This window comes from Echinops telfairi, unplaced genomic scaffold, assembly GCF_000313985.2.
Source record: "Echinops telfairi isolate 266 unplaced genomic scaffold, ASM31398v2 ScPeMD7_6273;HRSCAF=7185, whole genome shotgun sequence".
In the NCBI taxonomy this organism is placed as follows: domain Eukaryota; kingdom Metazoa; phylum Chordata; class Mammalia; order Afrosoricida; family Tenrecidae; genus Echinops; species Echinops telfairi.
Genome location: NW_022110173.1, coordinates 2,085,997 through 2,103,745, shown reverse-complemented (window position 1 = coordinate 2,103,745; position 17,749 = coordinate 2,085,997). Strand labels below are relative to the sequence as shown.

General features: G+C 40.1%; 1 protein-coding gene across 9 annotated transcripts in view; it reads right to left on the bottom strand.

Moving 5' to 3' along the window:
• Positions 1-17,749, bottom strand: part of ERC1 (ELKS/RAB6-interacting/CAST family member 1) — a 482,416-nt gene that overhangs the window by 348,985 nt on the left and 115,682 nt on the right. For 5 of the 9 annotated variants that reach the window (XM_045295888.1, XM_045295890.1, XM_004710293.2 and 2 more), the window contains exons 3-6: positions 16,106-16,180; positions 8,011-8,166; positions 3,982-4,065; positions 147-314 (exon numbers count right to left, since the gene is read on the bottom strand). In XM_045295888.1, the coding sequence (XP_045151823.1) occupies positions 147-314; positions 3,982-4,065; positions 8,011-8,166; positions 16,106-16,180 (483 nt within the window). The remainder of the gene's footprint in view (positions 1-146; positions 315-3,981; positions 4,066-8,010; positions 8,167-16,105; positions 16,181-17,749) is intronic. The other 4 variants (XM_045295889.1, XM_004710294.4, XM_004710296.2 and 1 more) reach the window with 1 other exon arrangement.

Sequence of the window (17,749 nt, the reverse complement as noted above, 5' to 3'; positions counted from 1 at the left end):
TCTTTCACTATAATGTTACATTGCCAAAGAATTATAAAATTGTTATTTCTAACTCTAAATGTAACAAACAGTACAGTTGGCACATATAAGAATTCACTATCACACCAAAGAATTCCCTATCCACAGATACCAGAATTCCTTCTTACCTCGGTCTGTAGAATGGCAGCCCTTTGTTCCTTAGCAGTCAAGGACTCTTTCAGCACTTCAATGTGTTGCTTACTGTCTGAGAACTGGTTCGTAAGCGTTTCCAACTTGGTCTGTAGGGCCAGGAGTTCTGTGTCCTTTCTGGACAGCTCCTGCTTCACCTGCCCAATCTAGAGAGAACAATAAAGTACTGTAAGATAGGAAGAAATAAAACAAGCTCCTCCAAGCTAGATCTTTGACAGTTTGCAAGATATCAAAGAAGCTAAATGCAGAATTCAATTTATGAAAAGACATTTTTTTCACCATCTAGCCTTAGATACACATCCCCAAACAAAGTTTATTCAACAAATACGCTATCTTCTAGTTTTCTTTTATTGCATCAGCAAAGTATTATTGGAAACCCCTAGGAAAAGGAATAGAAAGGTTAAAAAAAAACCCATTTCAATTAAATCATTGAGCATCTGAACATCACTTGCTGCTAAAACCATGTTCGTTTACTTCATTAAGTCAGACCTCTTCAGAACATGAAGGATCGAATGTAGAGTCAGTGTAAGCTATAGCACAAAAAGGAAACAGAGAAACCTAGTATTGCTGAAGTAACTTCAAAAGAAGCTGCTACTGGTTTGGGGGGTTTTTTTGGTTGTTGTTTCATTTTCATTTTTTCACGAGATTTTTGTGTTTTTTTAAATTTTTGTCCTCAGAAGTTTACATGAAATTCATATCATAAAAGCTATGTTTGGTGCTGTCATTATAAAAATGCATTTAAAAACTTGAGTAAGTTTTAAAACCTCATCTAATTCACACACAAAAATATTCTTTAAATAAAAGCACTAATAATATTATGCTTAAATTTTTTGAATTTTTTTCATAAAACATATTAAATAATATATACATAAGTTTTCTATTCTTTATATTGATCCTTGGTGAAAAGTACTCATTTGTGAAAATAAATGTATATATTTTATTATTAATGTAGATAAAATTAAGAAATTTTATGTTTTAACTATACAATTTTATGTTGGTTTACATTTTAAAGATTCAATAATTTGCTGACTTATGATACTGAACTAAAAACAAAAATTCCACCGCCAAAATCTTGTCACCTACATGTCACTAGTAACTAAGTATGTTACTAGCATGTGAAATAAATAATGAATGCATACAATCTCATTCTAAGCGAATGTATATGAGTAATTTGAAGCTTGGGCTTCTGACAAAGTAATCTATATATCAACAATGCCAAAGTTATCTTCCCATACATTTCTCTCTTAAGTTAGAAAAGACTTTATTTCAAACATCTCCTGGACATTTCTCTTTTTCTAAAAACATCTGAAAGACAGCCTAAATGTAAGTAAAACAAACAGAAGTCAGGTCTGCTTTTCCATAATATCTCTTCCCTAAGAAGGTAGCTGCACACTTCTGAAAAAGCAAGGTTAAATTTTTAGAAGGAAAATTTGACAGAAGTCAGGAAAGAGCGCTCACGTGGCAGTATGATCAAAGCCTTGGGCCGCTACCAGCAGCTTGTGGGCTGGCACACCCCAGCAGCTTCAGGGAGACTCGGCAAGCCGCTCCTGGAAAGCCTGCACCGTGAAACCCTAGGGGGCAGCACTCTCTGTCCAAGAGAATGGCTATCTGTCAGATTCTTTTTTTGTTTCTTTTTAAGAACTTTCATCAAAATAATCTGAGGTGTAAGGGTTACACCTTTTGGAGATTTTCCATAAAATACATTTTGATTTTTCATATACTTAAATGGCTCTTTATAGTTATAATTCATGCTACAATTATTATTATATGCACAAATTTTAAGAATAGTAAAAACATTCATGAAAGGTAAGTGGGCTACTCTTTTCATCTTGTAAGAGATAAATGCCCAGAAGTAGTGCCACATGTTGAAGGACCTCTGGGGATATTACTTCATCAACCAAAAGAGACAGATTACAATTCCACCCAAACACTGTACTAAAGCATATTTATTGTCTGAATGAATATTTAAAAGAAACACTCAAAGTGCTATCACTTTATTGGCTATTGAGCCATGACTTAAAAGGCTATTAAACTTTCTGTATTATTAAATAATTTTCAAATAATACTAAAGTGGCCTTAAAGATGGAGTGATGAGGAAATATCATACACGGAGAGCAAATGTACCACGGAGTTGATCACAAGTTGTCTTTGAGAAAAGAGACTCTGCCTAAGCTTGAGATTCCTAATCAGTAACGTGGAGAGGTAATACCAACGCCACTATATTGCTTAGGGCTTACATAATGAATGTATGGAATATGATTAGCCTGTTGCCTGACACAATGTAGAAATGCCTAATAAAAGCTAAGAAAAAAGTTATTAACCAATCCAGACAAATACATGGTTATTCAAACCAAATTAGACCTTTGCAGTCAAAATATTTTTACTTATTTTATCTATACTATAAAGTGGTCCATAAATAATAGACATAAAACTAGTGTTTGCTGTTTTTGTTATATGGTTGTTTTTAATGCTTTATTCTAGTCTTAACAAGCAAAACCCAAACTCACTGCCATTGAGTCCATTTCAACTCTTAGCAACCCTATAGGACTAGAGCAGAGCTGTCCCGGGGGTTTTCTGAGGCTGTACATTTTTATGATGCAGAAAGTCTCATCTTTCTTCTGCAGAGCAGCTGGAAGGTTTGAACCTCCAACCTTGGGATTAGACACCCAGTGTATAACCCACTACATCACCAGAACTCTAACCTTAGGCCAGAATTATTTTCAGAAACAGTTTTCCCTGACACTTTGACAATTGTTTGTTTGCATGGCCTAATACAGGAAGTTTAACAAAACAAAACCCATAGTCGTGGAATCAACTCACAATAGTCTGAGTAGGATTTCTGTGGCTGGAACTCTATAAGGGAGCAAGCAGTCTCATGTTCCTCCTGAGGAATGGCTGGTAGGTTTGCTCTGTCGACCTGGTGGTTCCTGTCCAAGGCTTATGGACAGAGGACCCCTCCTCGCACCTCTCAGCTTTGTACAGGGCAGTGTAAGCATAGTTTCTGGGACCAGAATGCTTACATGAAATCAAACTCTACCTCTTATCCTGAGTACCATCTATGAACTCAGTTTCCACATCTGCTGAGGTAGATATATTATCAAGCTCATTTTATATCTACCTCAGCAGATTATAAACTGCTTATAAAAAGTGGTAGGGTGTTCAGATATTTTTCTTTCATTATGCATTGAGATGGAATTCTTAGTTCATTACTTACACAGAAGACTGGACTGGACTTGAGAAAGTTTCAAAAGTCTCGTGATAATTATAATTTACTAAGGAACTCTAAATAAGATAACTACTTTTCATATATCTGCTCTTAAAAAAAAGTAGCATTTGCTGCAAAATCACTTAATGAGGACTTAAGATCTACACAAAATGGTAAAGCATTTTATTCATGAATTTTAAGTTTAAATAAACACATGTGATGCATTGGGAACATATATGTACCCCTGTACCTAGGCAGGGAGAGGGAGTAGGACACAAAAAAAAACAACCAGGACCGTTCACAAAAATCAGCAAGTTTTCAGTTACAGGAAAAGAATTGCAGGAAAACAAAGTACCATTCATAGAGTGACAAAAGCAACAATAAAGAATCCAGTACAGAACTTTCAAGAGCATGTGGAGGGCTCACGGCACACAAAGTAGCAGAGGTCAAAATGGTGAGAAGGGGTTGGGTAAGCAGCAGGGCAGGCTGGTTAGTGCTAGTGTTGGGCAAAGTTGCCAACCACAGAAAATGAGAGTGTAAGGCACCCAGAAGTCAGGGCTTGCAGGGTCCCATGCAGGTCCCCAAGAGATAAATCTTACGGCAAAGACCTCAGTTTGAAGACCAGCCGCTCTCTTTTTCAGCTCCTCCCCTTGAGCCTCTTTCGAATTTAGTTCTTCCTTCAGTTGCTCTACCTGTCACGACATTGTTAAACTTTTTCACTCAAATGTCAACGTAGGTCTTCATGTTAGCTGCTGTTAAGTCAGTGCAGTTACTGGAAATAATGACTCACAAGACACAATGAAATCTGTCCCCCTAATTCTCTAGATGGCGTCCCTATTTCCACTGGGTTTCTAATGGGCTGGAACATGTTAATCAGCTCACAAGATGCACAACCATAGTGAATTTAATGAAGTATATTTGATCATCAAATTATGAAATGGGGTATGAGAATGAGTTGGGTAAAATTTGTTTTTACCTGTAAAATTACTATGACATTGGCTGAAGAACTCAATGATTACAGAGTCTTAAAATAAGAGAGGAATACTCTACAAACACATACATGGCAGATACAGGTACCAGAGTAAGATGCCAGGGTCTGGAGAAGGAGCTATGACACTGTTAGAAATATTTCTGCTTTCTGTTGGCAGGAATTGGGGAATTAATTGATACAACTGGGTTCTAGAAGAGGAAAATCATTTAGTTTCTGGCTAAAATGTCATAATTTAATTTAATTTTTAAATAACACACAACAAAACGATAAACTGGTAAGTGCAATAAAACAAATCTTTCAATTTGCTGGACAGTTTATAGACTCAAATAACTATGTTTTTAGACTTAAATGACTTTAAATATAAGTAAGTGGTATTGTAACTAAGTTTTATAAACACACACATATGTGTCTCAGGGGTACCTGTTCTACCACGTGTGGGGGCGTAAAAAATTTGTGGGAAACGATTCTACCTTACAAATCCGTCTGGACCGGAGGATGTATACTAGTACAGATATGAACTGGAAATACAGAGAATCCAGGGCAAATGAACCCCTCAGGATCAGTGAGAGTGGCGATACCGGGTGGAGGGAAGGGAGGGAGAAAGGGGGAACAGATTAGAAGGATCTACATATAACCTCCTCCCTGGGGGACAGACAGTGAGTGGAGAAGTGGGTGAAGGGAGATGTCGGATGGTGTAAGATATGACAAAATGATAATAATTTATAAATAATCAAGAGTTCATGGGGGAGGGGGAAGGGGGAGCAGGGACAGAGGGGGGGAAATGAAGAGCTGATACCAAGGGCTCAAGTAGAAAGCACATGTTTTGAGAATGATGAGAGAAACAAATGTACAAAAGTGCTCAACACAATGGATGTATGTGTGGATTGTGATGAGTTGTACAGCCCCCAATAAAATGATTTAATTTTTTTTTAATTGTGGGAAAACTCCATTATTTTTTTCACTGAACTTTCCCACAAACTTTTGAAGCCCCCGCATATATACGAGGAGGTACCCAAAACAATCCAGAATTTTTCAAAGCTATGTATTCAAATTTTCTTACAAAACAACCTATCACCTTCAAAGTACTCTCCATTAAACTTACTACATTTGTCAAATATGCAATTCCATTCTTGGAAACATTTTTCAAACTCATCTGTTTGGATGGCTGACAGCTCCCTCCCTCGTTTTGCTCTTCACTTCTTCTACTTCATCAAATTGCTGTCCCTTCATGCCCCTCTTCATTTGCGGAAACAAAAAGCCGATGCTCAAGTGAGGTCAGGTGAGTCAGGTGTGTGGGACAAGAGAGGCATGCAGATTTTTACCAAAAACTGGAGCACTGATATGGCTGCGTGAGCAGGTGCATTGTATGGTGGTAAAACCAGTCCCCCATCTGCCACAGATCGGGCCCTTTTTGTCACGAACTGTTACGCTATCTTTTCAGAACCTCTAAATAGAAAGCTTGATTAACAGTCTGACCTAGCGGAATGAACTCCAAATGCACTTTGAGCTGACATTTCCACCTGTTTGGGAAGTTGACGTCCAGAACGAGGTTTGTCATAAATCAACATTTCACCTTTTTTGAAATGGGAAAACCACTCATACACTTGAATTTTTCCCATAGTGCTGTCCTTGTAAGCTGTGTTCAAGATCACAACAGTTTCTGTGGCATTTTCCCCAAGCATGAAACAAAATTTCACAGCCGCATGTTGTTCTCTTAAATTGGCCATCACAAAAAACAAGGTTCAAGTGAAACTGCTTTCATGAAAAAATGCACTCTAACCAGAGAGAACCTCCCACGTGACACCGACTGGGTGCACTAACTCAGAGCGAGATGCTCGCCTCACAGGAAAAATGTGTACTAGAAAAGCTCTTCCCAAATGAGTTTTTAAAAAAAATGTTGGGGGGGGTAACCCCTCATAGAGCAAAAGGTCACCCCCTCATATAGCTAAAGGGCAAGTTCATAAACTCTGTGGGAAGCAATAGGCGTGACAACAAATAGATCTTCTCCCAGGGATAGAGCAAAGGATCTCCCTTTGTGGAACTGTATGAAACAAGGATATGATTTCATTTGACCCATTTCAAGGGAAAAGTGTGTGTATGTGGCAGGGGGAGAGAGTTATTCTCTGGGCTTTAATTTTTTTTAACTACTTCATAACAGGGAGAGATGTCTCAAATTAAAAAAGGAGAAAATCCACCTAGTAATCATTCCACTGAAACATCCTGGAGGTACTAGCATATGTGATATGTTAAACTAAAATATTATATAGTTAGAATCATAGACGTAATTGCCTCTTGAATAAAAAATTCCTCCTAATAATTATAAAATGCAGCAACTTTCCAAACCCCCCTTTATAAAAAAATCATTTTATTGGGGGTTCATACAACTCATCACAATCCATACATCCATCCACTGTGTCAAACACATTTGTGCATTTGTTGCCGTCATCATTCTCAAAAAATTTGCTTCCTACTTGAGCCCTTGGTATCTGCTCATGTCCTCTTCCTCCCTGCCCTCCCCCTATGAACCCTTGATTATTTATAAATTATTATTATTTTTTCATGTCTTCCACTGTCCGATATATCCCTTCACCAACTTTTCGGTTGCCCGTACCCCTGGGAGGGGGTTATATGTAGACCCTTGTAATTGGTTCCCCCTTTCTACCCCACTTTCCCTCCACCCCTCCCAGTATCACCACTCTCACCACTGGTCCTGAAGGGATCATCTGTCCTGGATTCCCTGTGTTTCCAATTCCTATCTGTACCATTGTACATCCTCTGGTCTAGCCGAATTTTAAGGTAGAACTGAGATCATGACAGTGGGGGGAGGAAGCATTAAAGAACTAGAGGAAAGTTGTATGTTTCATCATTGCTACGCTGCACCCTGACTGGCTTGCCTCCTCCCCAAGACCCTTCTGTAAGGGGATGTCCAGATGCCTACAGATGGGCTTTGGTCCTCACTCCACGCTCCCCCTCATTCACAATGATATGACGTTTTGTTCTTTGATGCCTGGTACCTGATCCCTTTGACACCTCGTGGTCACACTGGCTGGTGTGCTCCTTCTATGTGGGCTTTGTTGCTTCTCAGCTAGATGGTCGCTTGTTTATCCTTAAGCCTTTAAGACCTCAGATGCTATATCTTTTGATAGCAGGGCACCATCAGCTTTCTTAACCACTCTGACTTATGTACCCACTTTGTTTTCAGCGGTTGTGTTGGGAAGGTGAGCATCACGGAATGCCAGTTTAACAGAACAAAGTGTTCTTGCATTGAGGGAGTACTTGAGTGGAGGCCCAATGTCAATCTACTACCTTAATACTAAACCTATAAATATACGCAGAGATCTATTTCCCCATTGTTATAAATATACTTACATATGTACATGCCTGTATTTAGACCTCTATAAATGCCCTTTGCCTCCTAGTTCTTTCCTCTATTTTCTTTTATTTTCCTCTTGTCCCACTATCATGCTCAGCCTTCATTTGGGTTTCAGTAATTCCTCTCAGTTACAGTGCCCTTGATCATGCCCAGCAGGCCTCCTACACCCTCACCACTGATTTTGGATCACTTGTTGTTCCCTTATCCCTGGGTTTGTTAACACCCACTTCCTTCCAAACCCCTTTTAGGAATCCCAGTATCACACACATTTACCTTGTTTTTCATAAATTTAGAATGGCTCCGGTACACCTCCATCTGCTTCATTTCTTCCTCTCGTTCTTCAGTACTCAAAGCCCCATTGGATTTCAGCATCTGAATTTCCTCTTCCAAATCCCGGAGCCCACGCTCCATAGAAGAAATTTTTGAATCCTGGGCACAATAAAATATTTTAGACATTAAAGTATTTACAAAGACAACTCACTCACTGCCATAGACTCAATGCTGACTCATAGCAACCCCAGAGGAGAGAATAGAACTGCTCCTTTGAGTTTCTGAGACTAACTGTTTAAGAGTAGGAAGCCCTGTCTTCCTCGCATGCACAAACAGAAGTTAAAAAAAAATCTGCGTGTAAAGATGTCATATTTAATAAAAACAATCAAAGATGCAGAAAAATGGCATTGATGCTTTACTTCTAAACTACACCCATTATGGCCATTTGGGTGGAAGGAGGAAAAATATTTCAATATGATTTTTGCTTTATTTCTTCCATTAGTTTTGAACTCTTTCAAATAAAGTTTAAACAACTATCTAAGAAGTACATATAATGAAAATTTGGTTTTCTCTGGACTTGTTGGTCGACAAATTTTTTGTTTAAAAAAATTGTAAAATTTACAGTAAAATCTTTTCTAGCTCTAATATTCTATCATTTTACTTGGTGACCCATCTAAGGCATATTTCTACTCCTAAAGATTTATTTTTAAGTGTTCATAGCAATTTTTATAATAAACATTTTATAACATCCACATTGAGGAAAAACAGTAATTAGATTGAGGGTTATTTTTTTTTAATGTTGCAAATCTTATTCTCTATGCTTCTCCACACATTTGAAATATTTCATAATTTTTTAAATCACTGTCCTTGTAAATCATCAACAAAATCACCTCCTAGTGGAGCATCCATGTATACTCAGTACCTTAATTTTGTACCAGTATCTAGTTTAATACCAATGAGTTATACTCAATTAATGCGGCCTTTCCAACCAGAATCCCTTGTGTGAGATAATTCTTAATTTCCCTGGGGGATGGGCAACAGAAAAGTGGGTGAAGGGAGATGCCGGGCAGTGTAAGGTATAATAAAATAATAATTTATAAATTATCAAGGGTTCATGAGGGAGGAGGGAGCGGGGAAGGAGGAGGAAAAATGCGGAGCTGATGCCAGGAGCCCAAGCAAAAAGCGAGAGTTTTGAGAATAATGAGGGCAATGAATGTATGCGTGCTTTACACAATTGATATATGTGTGGCTTATGATAAGAGTTGTATGAGCGCCAATAAAATGATTTTTTTTAATTCTTAATTTCACACACCTGGGGCTATAGTCCCATTTTGAAGGCATTACTTACTAACAAACAGGAAGAGGATGAGATTAAGATCTGACCTTAGATTAAGAGGGTATGAACCAGACCATTCTTTGTTTAATGGTTATCCTGGTTATTATTGCTTGTTGTAAATGTAGGGAATGATATGCTACAGGTGAGAGGAGAAAAGCTGTTTCCCAAGTGGCCTGGGGAAAGCCTGGCTGATTAAGATTAGTAGGAGGCCAATGCCTACTGGGAACATCTTGCCAGAGGCCCCAGGACACACGTGCATAAATAAGATACAGTCCAGGGATGTAAAATAGATCACATTTGGGTGAAATCTGATTGCACCATGTTAACTCCCACCATAGGACCTTTTCCTGCATAGATCTGGTAAAGAAGGTGAGGAGAGATACGGATGGATGTTACCTGTAAGTTATTGTCAATGGGATTCCCTACAATGCCTTCTGCTGCATATAAAATGAGCCGGCTGAGAAACAGAGGGTGTGATCTAATCACCAGCTCTAAGAGCCGGGAGTGGAGTGCGTCCTCTGGACCCTGCCTGACCTTCAGAATTTGGACTGAACAGCCACCATCCCTCAAACTTTCTTGAGTTCTGTGGGGCACTGCAACAATTCCCAGAACTCAGAAATGGGAAGGAATATAGTCAAGGGGGAGCATTGGGGAAAAGGGGATGGTAGATGGAGAAGACTAGAATCTTGCAAGAGGTGGACTTCTGGGACTTACTCAATTACTAACTTCTTTGGACTAGTTTAGTATAATTTTTACAAAAGAAATTGTTACCACAACTAAGATAAGCTGTATTCCAAAAAGTCCCCACCATCAAGCTGATTCCAACTGACAGCAAACACCCACACCCACCCAAACCCCAACAGAGGAGAAGTGAGCCGGTGGGTTTCCAAGGCTGTAAACCATTACAGGAGCAGAAAGCCTCTTCTTTCTCTGGCAAAGTGACTGGTGGTTTCAAACGGCCGACTTTGAGGTGGGCAGCCTAATGTGAAACCCTCTGTGCCAACAATCATCAAAATCCGCTGCCAACAAGTTGATTCCAGCTCACAGCAGGGCCCAGAAGTGTCCCACCAGATTCCCAAGGCTATGATCTGTAGGGAATCCGAATGCCTTAACTGTCTCCATTGGAGCCACTGGTAGACTCAAACCACTGCTCTTTTGTTAGCAGTCGAGCATGAACAACTCTACCCCCTCGGGCTCCTCAAAACACTCCAAAGCAAACTCACTGACATTGAGCCAATGACAACGCATAGCAACCCTCTAAGACAGGGTAGAACTGCCCCTATGAGCTTCCAAGACTGTGCCTTTTTTTTTTTTTGGCTTTTAAGTTCTTCAATTACATGTTTATTAAGTAAGCTTCAGTTCATAGGTTAGGTGCTGAAAACAGATATTGAGACTGCTCATGGATTTTCATCCAATCCAGGTCTGCCAGCATTCATATTATACATGCCTGCTAACAGTGGCCTCACTGGAGATGAGAAGAGGGAAAGGAGGGAAGAAGGCTTTCTCTGAGAGCTCTAGCGAGTGAGCAGGGCCCACATGTCTGCATGATCAGAGTTACGATCAGAACTGAGCCTGCAATAGAGAGACTAGCTCTTTTGGGGAGTAAACAAAAGGGGCAGCTGGTGGTTTTGAACTGCCAACCTTTCAGTTAGTTGGCCAATGTGTAACCAGTATGCCACCAGAATGCCTTATTGGAGTCCCTTAGACTCTACCAATTAAGAAAAACTCCTACACAGAACTAATACTTTTATTTCCTAAGTGCAGATGTTTATTCACCTAAGAAAGACAGACTTAAAAGAGCACAACTTCATTTTACTTAGAGTTTTAGGGAAACCGTTGACACTTTGGGAAGAAAATTTGAGAGAATGATTTCCTTTTCCCACTTTACCCCAAGAATTTCTTTTTAGACTTCCCTGCTCTTGTCACCTAGAGCACTCAGGGGGGAAACCAACCACAACCACAGCTAGCTATGATCAGGTTCAAGGGAGAAGGCAGCGTAGCGTACTCCTCGGCCTTGTTCACCGCATTACCTTTAAGTGTAGCACACCAAGAAGTTTCCATTACTTAGCTAGGCAAATAAAACAACACTTTGTTCAAAAGTAAATGTACTTAATTAATACACTCTAAACCCGAAACAGGATTTTTAATTCAGCATCAAAAACTCGTGGGCCTCAAGCAATTGCTGACTCTCAAAGAATAAGCTGTTTCAGCTGCCCTATCTGAGAACTTGTACTTAAATACAATAAAGCTTTGTGGAACAATTAGCATGAAGCCTCTCCAGAATGACTAAAATACTAGGCATAGGAATAAATAATTAAAGTACCCCTGGTGCTGCTGTGTGTAAAGCACTTGGCTGCCAACTGTACATTGGTACCCGCTCACTAGGTGTTCCAAAGGAGAAAGATGTAAATTTCCTGAACTCTCTCAATCAAAACCCACTCATCCCCAGCACCACAGAGCAGCAGAGGGAGAAAGCCTGCTTCCGTAAAGATCGCAGTCTTGGAAACCCTATGGGGAAGTTCTGCTCTGTCCTGGGAAGTCATTAGGAGTTGGAATCAACTGCAACAGCAACAGCCTGCAACTCAAAGAGAGTAAAACCTGGGTCCTCCTGTGACACACCTTGGCCTGCTGGTAATGAAAGGGAATCCAGAGGAGGGTTTGTTTCCTGCACAATCGCTCCACATAAGACACACCATTATTGCCAGCTAAGAAGAGAACAAGGGGCTCTGATGGTTGAAAGGTTGGCAGTTCAAGTACACCAGCCACTCTGCTGGAAAGATGTGGCAGTCTGCTTCTATAAAGAGCACCGCCTCGGAAAGCCTATGGGGCAGTTCTACTCTGTCCTATGGGGTCACTAAGGCACACAATACACCAGCAGCTCGACACTCACTGGGCAACATATGCCCAGATTAAAGGCCTTGCTGTGAAATATCATCCATCCTCTCTGTCATCCCCAAAACACAGGCAGCTCTTCTCCATATCAGCACCCTTAATACCAAATGTTGCATCATAAATGCTTCACCCCCCCAAAAGAGAGCCCATGGTTACAGCTCTGGAAAGCACGTGGCTGGCACTGGCTGCCTAGAAATAAAACCTGCCAGACTTCTCTCTGGAAGCAGGTCAGGAAATTCACCCAATACGCTCAGCTAGGTCTAGCAGCAACTCAATCTGTACCCCAGCTGGGTTTATTTAAGGAAAGACTGTCCCTGGGACCAGGCTTCTTTCCCCTAGAATATGGAGTAACTAATCAAATCTTTTATCACCATAGTGCTCTAACTCCCCCAGCACCAGCTCTCTTATGATGGATCAACCAATTCCACTGAGCTTCTGGAAATTCTCTACTTAGTGAAAAATTCCCCAAATCCTCAACCTTTTTACAAAGGTGGTTTTCTTGCCCCAAGGAAAACCTTTCTTTCCTAAAGGATATAATTTCCCTGGATTCTCTCAAGCAAAACCCACTTGTACCCAGCACACAAAGGAGCAGGAGGAAAGGCCTGGTGGGGTCCTGGCTCCACAATGATGTTATCTTCCTCACTCTCCCTCCCTCCCCGCTGCCTGCCTGCAGACTCTCCCTCCCTCCGCCCATTTTATGAAGCCTCTGGCATCTGGCTGCCAATCTTCTCTTTGAATCTTACTGCCATGCTAGGCTCCATGCCCCAAGTCCCTCGACCTCTCTCATTCCCATACACACCCTCCGCTCTGCTGTTTCCACCCTACAGTTTAGAGGGCTGGACTCTGAGACAACGGGTGATAACAATCACCCTGTCCACGGCAGTCGTAACTTCATCTCCCATTAATTCCTGTGTAACCCCACAGAGTTCTCCACTTTTTAACTAGGGCATATTCTCCCAATCTAAAGTCTCTTCTTTCAAATCCAGCCTACAATCCAGAATTGACCACCAACTACAGAACTCTCTCTCTCTCCATCACCCTCAGTTCACATGCATTCCTACTTAGCCCATCTAACTAGCAAACTCTAACCGTAGACCAGTAAAGTAATTCTATTCCTCTACTGCTAAAGGAAACTAAACCAAAGCACCATCAATTCAAACTCACAGGAGCTCTATGTAAAGGTTCCCAAGACTCCTGTAAATCTTTACAGGAGCAGATAGCCCCATCTTTCTCCTACAGAGAAGCTGGCAGGTTGAACCACCTTGCAGGTTGACTTTGACCTTGCATAGTCAAACCCACAGCATCCCCAAGGCTCCTTCTGCTGAAGGAAAGGGAAGCAAGAGGAAGAGGAGGAAAGAGGGGCAAAATGGGGAAGTGAGTGGGAAGGAGGAAGGAGGCAGTCAGGCAGAACAATAGGAAAGGGTGAGAGAAGGAGAAAATAAAATTGCATTACCGTGCAGATTACTGTTGTATCAACTACTCATCTTTTTCTTCCCGTTTCACCCGAAGACTATTCTAGAACATACCTTTTTCAAGCTCATGCCACACTCTTAACTCAGCTATTACAGTTATTATTTCAACAATAACAATGGGGCCACCAAGCTTCTCACTTCTTAGCAGAAGGCCAGTGCAACTTACAACAGCTCCATTGCTAATAAATACTATTACATACCCCCATTCTGCCAAAAGCCCAGGAAAGGAGTAATTTCTGACTACACACACATTCATGTGCTTTATTCAGAAGATCACATGTACAAGTATACTTGTGGGATGTGAATTACACTCTTCTAAAAGGTTCTTTACAAATTGTTTTCAAGACTACTAATTATCTAACTACAAAGAACCCAGAATCCACTAATTTGGAATTTATTTGGTAAAATTCCTTCTCCAGCGAGAATGAAAACGTACACAATATAAACAAAGAGGAAATCAACCTTATCAGAAGGATAGTTCTCTTAACTTTGCTTGAGAGGCATTTGTTTACATGAAAGTATTCATATACCAATAAATACTCCTATCATATTAACAAATATTAAGTAAAGGTCTACAATGCAGATGTAGTGCCAAGCTTTGGGCATAAGAAGCTGAAAGCGGGTAGGGCGGATGTTTTTAGCTTTGTGAAAAAACATGTTAGTAAACCTAACAGCTGTGGCAGCAACCAACATTTACTGAATGTTTACCAGGTCCTGGGTCTTGTTCACAGTGTTTCACTTTTTTTTCTAATTTACACTTTAAAACAATCCACAGAATGGGTATTATCATTATTGCCATTTTATTGATTTAAAAAATTGAGACAGAGAGGTTACAGTAACTTCCTCTATGCCATACAACTGGTTGGTGAAATCGGACTCTGAATCTAGAAAGTTTAACTCCAGCTTGGCACGCTCTTCATCATATGCATTACACGGAAGAGTGGTAAGCCTTTCATTAACTTAAAGCAGATGTTTTTCAATGATGGTGCAAGGTTTTCTGGGGTCCCTTAGTAACCTTCCAGGTCTAGATCTGAACTCACCCCTGAGTTTTCAGCCAAATAATAGACAGCTCCATAAAGGGAATGGTAGGTAGCAGAACAGGGACCAGGGTATCCTCTGGTCGTGCTCCATATTCGGGCTCCCGGCTAGGAAGGGGCAGTACACCTATGTGGGCGGTACACTTGGGTGGGTCCCAATCTGGGTCAGGTGAGCTTAATTCCGCCAATGGGGTCAACCAGTACTGTCGACCACACCTCCCAGCAGAGGGCCCTGAAAAGCCAGAATCCAAAACCCTGGCCCTCTTTTCCAGCTGCTCCTTGGCTGTGCTGTGGCTTCTCCAGCCTCGGGTTTCCACGTGTGGGTGTGAAGTGCCCTGAGGGTGCCTGTGTAAAATCTGAAACTTCTTCTATCGTTTATAAAAACTTACTTGGATCACAAACTAGGCTTTAGTGTGAATTCTTTCTCATGCAAAGCCATGGAACTTAACAGGAACCCTGATAATACACTGTGGGGGTTGTAATCAATGATATGAAAGTTATTGAATGGAAAACTCTATAAACCTTCGCCCAATTCCCAATAAAAAGCTTTTACATTAAAAAAAAAAACGTGGTCTATGCGGTCAAAACTAGTTACATAATATTAGCACAGTTACGTACCTTTTCCATGGTATCGACATTTGCACAAAAGGTATGAAAGTAATTAATGCCTTAGCACACATCAAGGCAATGGTACCACACCACACTAGGAATTATTGTATCTTCACTGTCAGACATTCACAAAATTAAAATTTTAAAACCACTTTTTGACAATTGTTTTAAGAATGTTCTTGGTGAATCTACATAAATTATTGCTTTTAATAAACCTCAGTCCTGGTGTACAGTCTTTTGAACATTCTGTGCAACAAAATGGAAAATTAGCAAGAAGCGCTTTTGCTGTGTAACTGAACATGGTGACTATGCCTACTGAAAGCATTCTGCTTATCTGACATGAAAGCTGAATTAGCTGCTCTGGTCATCAACTATTACTGATACACAAACTATGTTTACTGAGACTTATTTGCCCGACTCTCCCCGCCAAAAAAAAAATTTTTTTTAACCCAGAAAAGAATGAGCCTGTCATTTTATGAGAGTAAAAGTTGAGAGGGAAAAAAAATTAAGAACAATTGATTTACACAAATTCTGAATAACATTTTGATGCAATTTGCGTTATGATTTACAACTCAAAGGAAATAGAAGATCTTTGAAAATGTATATTGTATTAACTCTTACTAGGTTCCCCTATCTATAAAATGAGTGGGATTTTATTGTATTCACTTTTCTAAAGCTCACATGTGAAAGGTTAACACATCCATCATTTAAAAATGTAAACTGACTCATAAGATTCTCAGATTCTTACTTACCTTCATTTCAATAACAGTCTGCAGAGCTTTTGTTTTAGCAGAATCGGGAGCATTCTCAAATCTCCGATGTATTTCCTATGCAAGAGAAACAAAACCAGACAGTAAATGCCCATTTTTCTCACTCATTTGGTTAGAAAAGGTAGGGAAAAGGAGTAGTTTTATATAAAAGATGGTTACACCAGCTGTTATGGATTAAACTGTGCCCCCCACAAAATCTATCATAAGCACTATGGCTATAATCCTATTTGGAAATGGGTTATCTTTGTTATGTAAAGGATTAGTGTAAGCTGTATCTTCAATCTATCTTGAGATATAAAAGACATTAATCAATCAAGCTAAGAAGCAGAGGTGGGGGAAGAAAGATGCCAGGCCACATGAAGACGGGCCAGAAGCAGAAGCTCAGAAGAGACACAGACCCTCCTCCAAAGCCCAGAGACAAAGTCTTCTCCTAGGACCAGTGCCAATTCAGACTCCTAGCCTCCTAAACTGTGAGAAAACATTTTTTTAAGCTGTCTGCTAAGAATATATCTCTTACAGCAGCACTATAAAACTAGGACACCAGCCTTCGGAGATCCTTTGACATCTTTCTGTCTGCCTGACCTTCCCTGTCTCTGAACACGGAGATATTTAAAATTAGCGACACAGACCTCAGCTACCATAACAGTTTGGACAATAGTCGGTCTCCAGATTGGTGTGTCAATCTTCCACGACTCCACAACGAATAATCAGAACTCCAAATGATCCAAAGGAGGGGATTGAAATGTGCCCTCTTTAAAAGGAGAAATAAAAGCAGACACAATCAGTCTGGACTGCACAGAGCTACTGAAAACAGCTGTGTTGACAACAGCCTTTCCATAGCAGGCAACCCCTAGAGTAGCAACCACCTGGTTACCTATGATGAAAATCTCTTTCCAGTGGGGCTATCTAGGAAGAAAGAAGATTAGACTGGCAAATAAATTCCCTTAGTAGTTCATGCTTTAAAAAATGTCAGGAAAAACTTCAGGTAGGCTTTTAACCCAAATTTTAGTGAATTCAAAATTAAAATCTTTAAGGATCACACCCAAGTTCCCAGAAAGTTATTAGACCAACTTGGGCAATTTTCTTGTCAGATGTCTGAATATCTCTGAGATAGTAAAAGGAAGTTTCAATAATGGAAACTCACAATGGAATTTTAAAATAATGACAAAATTCCATGGAATTCCTTGTACTTCCAAAGTATTCTGGGTCGGTCTCTAGTATCCCCCAGAAACACACAGATGAATATTTTCCATCTTGGCAATGCTCTACCATAACAAACAGGATTTGAAAAACAATATTCTAACTATATCTTTCACCTATCAATTCATCGTGCCTACCAAAGGAGAGTAAGTTGAGGAAAACATAACTGCAAACTTTATTGAGCTACCTTCTTCCAAATGAGCAGTCCTAAAATTATAAACTGTCAACCAGTAAGGAATGAACACCCACCCTCCCCATCTGGCTGCTCGTGGCATAAGCCACTATACATACACATCATTCTTTCTGCTACCTCTCTCTCCAACTCCAGCCCAACTGGGTATCTCACCTGTATGTGTAGCAACTATCTCAAACTTTATACCAGCCTTCCAATTACTCAAGTACAAAATCCAAGTCTTCTTTTTGTTG